The sequence below is a fragment of the Etheostoma spectabile genome, chromosome 10 (assembly GCF_008692095.1).
Source record: "Etheostoma spectabile isolate EspeVRDwgs_2016 chromosome 10, UIUC_Espe_1.0, whole genome shotgun sequence".
NCBI classification, from domain to species: domain Eukaryota; kingdom Metazoa; phylum Chordata; class Actinopteri; order Perciformes; family Percidae; genus Etheostoma; species Etheostoma spectabile.
The window spans coordinates 14,508,248-14,517,259 of NC_045742.1; the positions used below are offsets into that span (position 1 = coordinate 14,508,248).

General features: G+C 39.3%; 1 protein-coding gene across 3 annotated transcripts in view; it reads left to right on the top strand.

The window, feature by feature from the left end:
- Positions 1-1,958: 1,958 nt before the first annotated feature.
- scyl1 (SCY1-like, kinase-like 1) overlaps positions 1,959-9,012 on the top strand; it is a 14,356-nt gene continuing 7,302 nt past the window's right edge. For 2 of the 3 annotated variants that reach the window (XM_032528230.1, XM_032528232.1), the window contains exons 1-12: positions 1,959-2,212; positions 3,118-3,258; positions 3,410-3,415; positions 4,089-4,211; positions 4,305-4,531; positions 5,034-5,124; positions 5,760-5,915; positions 6,179-6,337; positions 6,703-6,810; positions 7,401-7,514; positions 7,640-7,795; positions 7,900-8,088. In XM_032528230.1, the coding sequence (XP_032384121.1) occupies positions 2,105-2,212; positions 3,118-3,258; positions 3,410-3,415; positions 4,089-4,211; positions 4,305-4,531; positions 5,034-5,124; positions 5,760-5,915; positions 6,179-6,337; positions 6,703-6,810; positions 7,401-7,514; positions 7,640-7,795; positions 7,900-8,088 (1,578 nt within the window). In that variant the 5' untranslated portion in view covers positions 1,959-2,104. The remainder of the gene's footprint in view (positions 2,213-3,117; positions 3,259-3,409; positions 3,416-4,088; positions 4,212-4,304; positions 4,532-5,033; positions 5,125-5,759; positions 5,916-6,178; positions 6,338-6,702; positions 6,811-7,400; positions 7,515-7,639; positions 7,796-7,899; positions 8,089-9,012) is intronic. The other variant, XM_032528231.1, reaches the window with a different exon arrangement.

The following is a 9,012-nucleotide window of genomic DNA, read 5'->3' on the forward strand; positions in this document are numbered from 1 at the left end:
AATGAATTTGACCGGAAGAGCAGAACTGTTATAATTAAAACGGTAATTACAAATGTTTTGTCTTGGTGCAATTACCTTTTTTTTTTTTTTATATTTATATCTGGTAAATTTTAAAAGCATTTAAATGTGTAAATGACTGGGTACCCACAGGGTCTTAAAAACATTGAACATTTTATAATCACATTACATCTTTGAATTTGGTAAAGTATTAAATTTAGTTTTTTCCTTCCCCAGTTCATACCATGGCAAAAGGAACTGTTACTAATGTCGGCTAATTAAAAACCGACTGACAGCTGAAATTAGTTTGGCAGTCTGAAGCATGGAATAAATCTCATTCTATTAAAATTGTACACACTATTTCTGTTGTCTGGAGTCTTGCTTATACATCAAGTGTTGTGTGCATAGTTTTGTTTGAGTATACAATTGAGGAAAAACCAGTGATCAATTAATGCATTTATTTTCCACCAAGGGATGTGATGCCAGTTGGTAAGACTGCAAATATTCCATGACATTGATGCGTCAGGCTCAGTCACCATTGTTACACCTCCAACTTGGACTAAACATTTGTTTAGATGAAACTCTACAGCTATTTGCTCTAGAATTTTTAATTACTAATTTACCTGCTGTACTGTGAATGGCTGGAGTATAAACTAAGGACAGCGCTCATTCATGAAAGGATCTGTAACTGTGCCAGTGTTGGCTGGCTGGCTCATTTTAACCTGTAGTCCGCTGGCCGGAGTGTTATGAGAACCATCAGCTGAGAGATGTCCAGTCAGCCATAAAATAAACTTCAAAAGCACATTAAAATCACAAATGGGAAATTTGCCATTACTTCACATATACAACATAAAACCGACATTGACCGCAGAATGCGTGATGCGATGTAGATATTTTGTCAAACACAAAGGCACTCTAAAACTCACCCCGATAACGGCCGTTTTATCTCCGTGGCAGCTCGTGCACTAAGGTGAAGCTCCGGTTGCCTGCACCGATTCAGGTCGGGGTATTTTCAATCAAAAGTACTCATATTGGCTGTACTTCTAAGTTTTCACATGTCTGGCTGCTAGAAAGCCAGTCCTCAGGCATTGGGAAGTACAACTTATCTGATTTGGTACAGTGTTCCATAAATTAGAAGCTCTTACAGAGAAGCACTGGTCCTAAGAGGGACCCAGTCCCCTCTGAGGGCAGCTCATGTAGCTCTCCAGTTTTGTCTGCTCTATGAAACCAGAGTGGTGGTGCAGCCTTACCATTTAGAATTTTAAGAATCAGGCATCCGTCCTGGCATTCATGAACAGTTTTGCTACCTTAACCGTCAGACAAACTAAGTGAGACTGGATTGTGCATAACATTAACTCAAGAGTTAACGCCCTGCTTGTTGTAATTTGGTTAACCCTCGTGTTGTCTTCATGTCAAAAGTAAAAATCAACACTTTTGTTGCCGTTTTTTATCGATGTGTTAACTCCCAAAAAAAACTTGTCGCTTTCTTCAACACATTTTTGACTTTTTTTCAATGTTTGTCACTTTGTTGTGTTATTTCAGCTCAACGTAACACTAACATTAGTTTAACAGTTAATTTTTGGAATTTATGGTCAAACCTCATTTACAGGAAATTATCCCTAAAGTTTCAGTTAGAAAAGCAGAAATTAGGAATTATTTAGACTGAAATTAAAGGAATGTATGGTAATGGATAATCACAGACTGGAATATGTCAACTTTTACTTAATATTTCAAAATATATGTTCACAACAACTCATTGCTACAAAGAAAAAATACATATTTATCTTAAAGAAACATGTAGCCTACATTGGGTTATGTTTGGGATTCAAAAAAAAAAGTTTGGACAGAATATTCAGATTGTGACATAAACATAATTTATCTAGGTTAAATTATACAAGTAGTTCTTACTTACTCCGTCATTTGTAATTAATCTGGTGGACTGGCTGTTAAACCATAGCGGAACCAATGTGCATGAACAAAGTTTACACGGAGCCATTTTGCTTCCGTGCCATTTGCTTGCTTCTAGCCCTATGCTTCTAGCTAACATTAGCTGTTTAGTTCTTCTGTCGCCTTCTGTGTGTTGGATGAGGTGTGGAGGAAAGAGGAGATGTGGTCCTTTTTTGCCAGGGATCCAGTCAAAGACTTTGCTTATGAAATTCTGCCAGACAGCCAAGAAACGTCTGGAATATGGACTCTACATCGGGGGAAGCGAAAGGTAAAATACCTTTACCGAACCTCCACTAGAGTTAGCTTCGTTATGGAGGCCTGTCACTTACATTAGCCGGCTAGCTGGCGGTAGTGTCTGTTACTTTGATTACGCCTTTAGATACGCCCGGTGTTCTGTTGGCGCGGTTACATGTCAGGTCTGTCCGTATCTTTCTTGCTGGTTCAATGTCAGTGCGTATTTCCCTGTAATGGTTGCTCTATGTAGCTAACTATGTGAGCTCAGGCTTTGTTTACTCCGAGAGACAGACACGTAGCTAGTTCTCGCCACGTCACCCGGGTTTAGCCGAGTTAATAACTGTTACTGGAACCGTTTTCAAGCTAATGTTTGATCACAGAAATAAAGGTTCCGTCCTTCACCACTGACAGCACCTCACACAACAAAGTGTCCTCACTATTAGCGTTGAGCAACTCAATCTGGACTGTGAGTGTCATCATCACCCCTGCAGGGCCAGATAGTGACAACCAAGCACCTGCTTCCTGTGGTAGATAGACACTGTATAAATCAACAACAAAGTAATAAAATATTCCCTTTTAAACGTGCATGCATACAGTGTGCAGATTGGATGTGCATTGCGTGTGCAAAATGAGGGTTTATTAAAATGATGCTGTATGTACGAAAAGATATATATTGCACTTTGCCAAAGTTGCAGTGAATATAAATAGAAATGTGAGTCCAGTTACAGTGAGTGATTCCAAAGGGACCTCAGCAGGCTCCCAGTCCACTGATGTCCATTCTGTAATCAAGTGGGACAGGATTTTCATCATGTTTGTTGTAATTCATGTGATGATATGATATACTGTATTCGATTTTGTTTTTGTTTTGATAAAGCATAATCATATAATGTTAATATTATGGCAATTGTGTGAGTCATTTCACCCAACCTGTGTCCTCAGACCAATGGAGAACCAGTGTCTGTGTTTCTGTACGAGCTAGCACAGGGAACAGAGCAGCAAACTCAGCTAGCCAAGGCCGCCTTCAAGCGTATGAAGACCCTGCGTCACCCTAACATCCTGGCGTATGTGGATGGATTGGAGGTATGTATTTGTGTATTTTACACCCACCTTTAGCTGTACACACAATGCCATTGTGTATGATGTTCAGAGAAAAATGGTGAGTGACCATGTTTTGTGTTTTGTAACTATCGTATGATCATCTCCACCATCTTGCTTGCATGTTAACGTTCAGACAGAGGTGAGTGAGAATATGCAACTGTAGGCCTGTGAATATTTACACAATAGTTGTAGTGAGTAGTGTACTGCATAATAAAAGCAGATCAGATTCTTACTCTGTTTTATTAGTTTTGTCTGCTCAACAAGGTCATATAATATCCCAACTAATAGTTATGCTGTACTATTTCAACAATTACACACTTGACATCTGTTGCATCTGCATCTGGTGGTGCATCTATTGCGTGTCTTGCCAAAAGATGAGTTGAAAATAAAATATATCAAGGGAAATATTACAGTTGATTGTCCAGGTTTGTTTGTTGTTGTCTTACCATTCCTGAAATTGAGCAACTGGAAAATGGCCAAACTCCTTAGCTTAGTGTAATTCCTTCCATAACTTTCTTCATCTTTTCTTTACTACTGTATGTGTCCAAGGCTGTGCTGTGTTTCACTTACTCTAGTTTAGTAGGTCCGGGTAATAATTCCCTATTAATCTTTACTGCCTTTTAATAGAAATCTGTGGTGATGAACCAACCATGTTTATTATGAAACAGTGTTGTGTTACATATATGGATAATAAACAGCAGAGTGCCTGTTAAAATATATCTGATAATTATAAATAATACATAACACAAACAAAACACAATAGTTACATACACATAAAATAATGGTGGATTTGACTTGTGGTTGTTTTACAGACCGAGAAGAGCCTGTACCTGGTTACTGAGCAGGTGACACCCCTGGCAGTCCACCTGAAGGCCCAGGCAGAGAAAGGTGGATCTGGCGAACTGGAGGTCTCCTGGGGTCTGCACCAGATAGTTGTAAGGATAGGAGAGAGTGCCATGTGATACTTTTAGGGCAGCCATTACTCTGTAGGCCCTTAATCCACTTTTGCCATTTGCCTCCTCCCACAGAAAGCTCTGAGTTTCCTGATAAACGACTGCCACCTGCTTCATAACAACTTGGGGGTATCAGCTGTTTTTGTGGATCGAGCTGGGGAGTGGAAGCTGGGGGCCCTCGACCATGTGGCCCCTGAACAGGGTGACCCAAGTGGGGTTTCACTCCCTACCCCCAAGTCTGTTTACCCAGACATGGAGAGATATGACCCACCAGAGATGTCCAATAGCAGTGGGGAGAAATGGTAAGAGAGGTGTGGGTCAGAATAATAATAAAAACTAGGGCGGTTCACTTGAGTGTCCGATTTAAATCGCGATTAATCGTGAATTAATCACTCTTTATTTTTTATTTTTTTAATCGGTTCTAAATGTACTTTAAAAGGGACATCTTTTTCAAGTGTTTTGAAGTGTGCAAGAGATCAGAGGGGGAGATACGTCGGCACTGTTTAGTGTTCAACCGAGGATCCGTTGACTACATGCAATGAATGAATGGCATGAATAACATGACTTAACTCATTATTTACACGTTCCTTTTGACAGCCTTAATAGTAACACGTTACACAGGAAGAAAAGGAGAGCAGCAATAAGAACATTTGGAGAAGACTGTTCATAATTAGACTATTTAAAGATATCTGTAAAAGTGTTGTTGATCAATTTATCAATCAAAGTGTTAAATCTGGCCCTGGTGGGTACTGCCTAATTTTCTGGAGAAACATTAGTATTGAACTGTGTGCCTGTTTGTTGTAGGGCAGGGGAAGTGTGGCGGCTAGGCTGCCTCATCTGGGAGGTGTTCAACGGGCCACTACCTCGCACATCCTCCCTTCGCTCACTGGGAAAGGTAAGACCTTTTTGTAATTACCACACCATTGTCATTGGTTTCATGGCATATTTCCACTTTAATATTACACAGCAAAGCATAGTTTAGCTACCTTTAAAAAGGATCACCTAAAACCATTAATTTAAGTTTACGCTAAGTTTTCACCGCTTTTACCTTGTTGCAGACCGCTCTTTTTGACAGGGAACTGAAGCCGTTATGTCGCCCTTCTCAAATCCACCAGACTCTTTTGGAAAAAAACAACAACAACAAAAAAAAACTTCAATTCAAATTCACCTCGCAAAAAACAGTAGTTGCTGGTAGTCACTGCTGCCTAACGCGTCGTCCACAATAGTAAAAATATAGTCCTTTGCTTCTGTGCCGTTATTCCAAAACTTAGCACAGCTAACATTGACTGAGCTAGTGCTAGTGTTCATATTATTTATAACCCTAGGGATTAGCTTATTGTGGTAACCAACATTACTGCTTTTTGCTAAGGCTGAGTTGTTGAAAAACACGGAAAGAAATGCAGATGGCCTCGGCCTTTAACCTGCAGTTGCTTTATGGTTTCAGTGACAGCTAAAAGGAATCTCTGTTTGTGACATGAAGAAGTGTTGTTCAGTCTTGTCTTTACTCTTGTGTCTTCTTTGTGCTCACAGATCCCCAAGGCCCTGGTTCCTCATTACTGTGAGCTGGTGGGGGCCAACCCCCGAGCTCGGCCCAACCCAGCCAGCTTTCTCCAGACCTGTAGAGCCCCCGGGGGATTCCTCAGCAACAGCTTTGTTGAGAGCAACCTTTTCCTGGAAGAAATACAGGTCAGCTGGGTTGCATAAAGACATTTATAACTGTGGTGTTTTGGGTTTGTGCTACAATCAAACCTCACTAGTAAACTCACAACGTAGACTACCAAGACAGAAACAGATCAAGTTCTAATGGAATTATCCTGTGGGGTGCAGTGTTTGATTTTATTGAGCAATTACAAACAAGTAGCATTAGAAACTGTATGATAGTATAACATTGAATAACAATAGTAAAAAGATTATAATAATAGTGGAATTCAAACTTCCTCTCTATCCAGATCAAGGAGCCGGCTGAGAAGCAGCAGTTCTTCCAGGATCTGAGTGACAATCTGGACTCCTTCCCAGAAGACTTCTGTAAACACAAGGTCCTGCCTCAGCTGCTCACCGCCTTCGAGTTTGGCAATGCAGGTGCCGTAGTCCTCACACCGCTTTTTAAGGTGACTCTTTTAACTTTCACACATGACTAAATATTACATTAGCAAAGGTGTAATAAGCCAATGCGTCAACCTACACTGAGTATTGATTATAAACGAGTTAATATGACACTGCAGGACCTAAGGTGACACTATGTTTTTATTTTTTTATTTTTATTTGACCATCTATGTAAGTGATGTTGTGTATTTATGTGATTGATTGAAATAAACTAAAATATCACACAATATACAGAGTAAATTATAAACAAAACCTTCCGTCAAAATAAGATATGGTTATACTAGTAATAATATATTCTCGTCTGGAGGTCATACCTCTACTCACCTTTTTTTTATGTCCCTGATCTCATCTCCCTCTGTCTGTCTGCCAGGTGGGGAAGTTCCTGTCAGCAGAAGAGTACCAACAGAAGATCATCCCTGTTATAGTGAAAATGTTCTCCTCCACAGACAGAGCCATGAGGATACGACTGCTGCAGCAGGTTTGTAAGGCCTGTTTTATTGAGCCACTGAGAATTTCTTGCTATATTATTGGTATCGGCATTTTTATTTATTTTTTATTTTTTTATATTCATTCATCAATATTTAAAAAATAAAATAAAAACGGACGGTCAACCATGTTATGCGTGTTGGCATTGCATAGTGTGTCCACCAGATGGCACTCTGCAACGTCCATGTTGGCAACACACTATTTTTTTTGTTACTGTCTTTGTTCAAAGGACTTTAAGTTTCATATCTTAATTTTTTATTTTTATACATTTTACGTATCAGAACTTTAATATATTTTGATGTTCTATTGTGACAATAAAACACATTCTTATATTATTTTAGTGAGAAGTCCTAAATAACCACAAATAACTAATGTTAGGGAAATCTGTTTATGTTTTGTTACGTGTTTCTGGATTAAAAAAAATATATATATATTGGCCTATATATCAGATTTTTTAATCACCAAATATTTGTATCAGTATTGGCCTTAAAAATCCTTTATTGGTTGGGCTCTAGTTAAAGGATAAAACATGTATTTTCTCTGAAATTTTTTCTTCTCTCTGTCTATGTCTCTTTGTCTCAGATGGAGCAGTTCATTCAGTATCTGAATGAGGCAGCAGTCAATTCCCAGATTTTCCCTCACGTTGTTCACGGTTTCACAGACACCAACCCTGCCATCAGAGAACAGACTGTTAAGGTAGTTTGCATGATTTAAACACAAACCAGTAGTTTTTATTCCGTATTACATGTGCACTGGATGTTGTCAGCTTCCTGTAGCTTAAACTCTTCAACTGTATTCTATATCTCCCTCTCACCCTCCAGTCTATGTTGCTGATGGCTCCCAAGCTAAATGAGACCAACCTGAACCAGGAGCTGATGCGTCACTTTGCCCGGCTACAGGCCAGAGACGAACAAGGGCCAATCAGGTGCAACACCACCGTCTGCCTGGGCAAGATTGCCTCCTACCTCAATGCAGGGGTGAAGTGCACCTACACCACTGTTCAACACTTAATTCAATTAATGCAAAAAAAACACTTAAACCAAAAGTTTGGTAAAGAATTTGGTTATTACTCTCTTCACAGACTCGACAACGTGTTCTGATTTCTGCCTTCTCACGAGCAACTAAAGACCCCTTTCCAGCTTCACGCTCTGCCGGTGTACTTGGCTTTGCCGCCACACACAACTTCTACAGCTTAACAGAGATTGCTGCCCGCATCCTGCCCACCCTCTGTGCCGTTACTGTTGACCCCGATAAGAGCGTCAGGGACCAGGTACACATGACTCATGGAAAATTATGACTGCCTGGTGCCTCTTATGGCTTTTATGCTTGACTGTTAAATCATTGCTATCTCTCCTTGTCACATGTTTTTATTTATATATTATATATATATATATATATATATATATATATATATATATATTACTGTTGTCTGTTATTAACGGCTTTAACGCAAACCAATTTTAATGGCGTCAATTTTTTAGTTTTTTTTACATGCTGTTGCAACAACTAGTAACGTTAGAAAAACTTCAACACCCCCCCGGATCTAGCTAGACCGGAAACAAAACAACAGGCACGCCGCACACACTTTTTTGGGCTTGCGAGCCGGCCAAAGAGTAGTAACATTACGTTTTGAGTAGATAGCAAGCGTGAAACGCCGAAATGGATGCCAATAAGATTCTGAATGGAAAGTTTACTTTTTTTTTTTTTTTAAGTTGCCAAATGGTTACATTGACTAGACCAAAGTGATCTGTTTGTTTTATCCGCCCCTCGTCAAAGTATTTTAGTTACATTGTGTGAGAGATTATTTGGTCCAAGGAAGAATGCCACGTGTGAAATAGAACACTACAGTAGGCAATGGGCCAATGTTATTTTCAATAAAAAAAACATTTGCACAAAGCAAGCCGATCCATTTTTCCATGTTGTTAAGAGCATTAAAATGATAAAAAAGAATGGGACAAAAGTAAATCAAGGGACATTTAGAATAGATCAAAATGTGCGATTAATTGCGAGTTAACTATGACATTATTGCGATTAATCATGATTAAATATTTAAGTTGTGTGACAGCACTAATACATATACATACATACATACATACATAGATACATACATACATACATACAGTGGGGCTTGAATGTTTGGGCACCCCAGGTAAAAATTAGTATTAATGTGCAAAAAGAAGCCAAGAAAAGATGG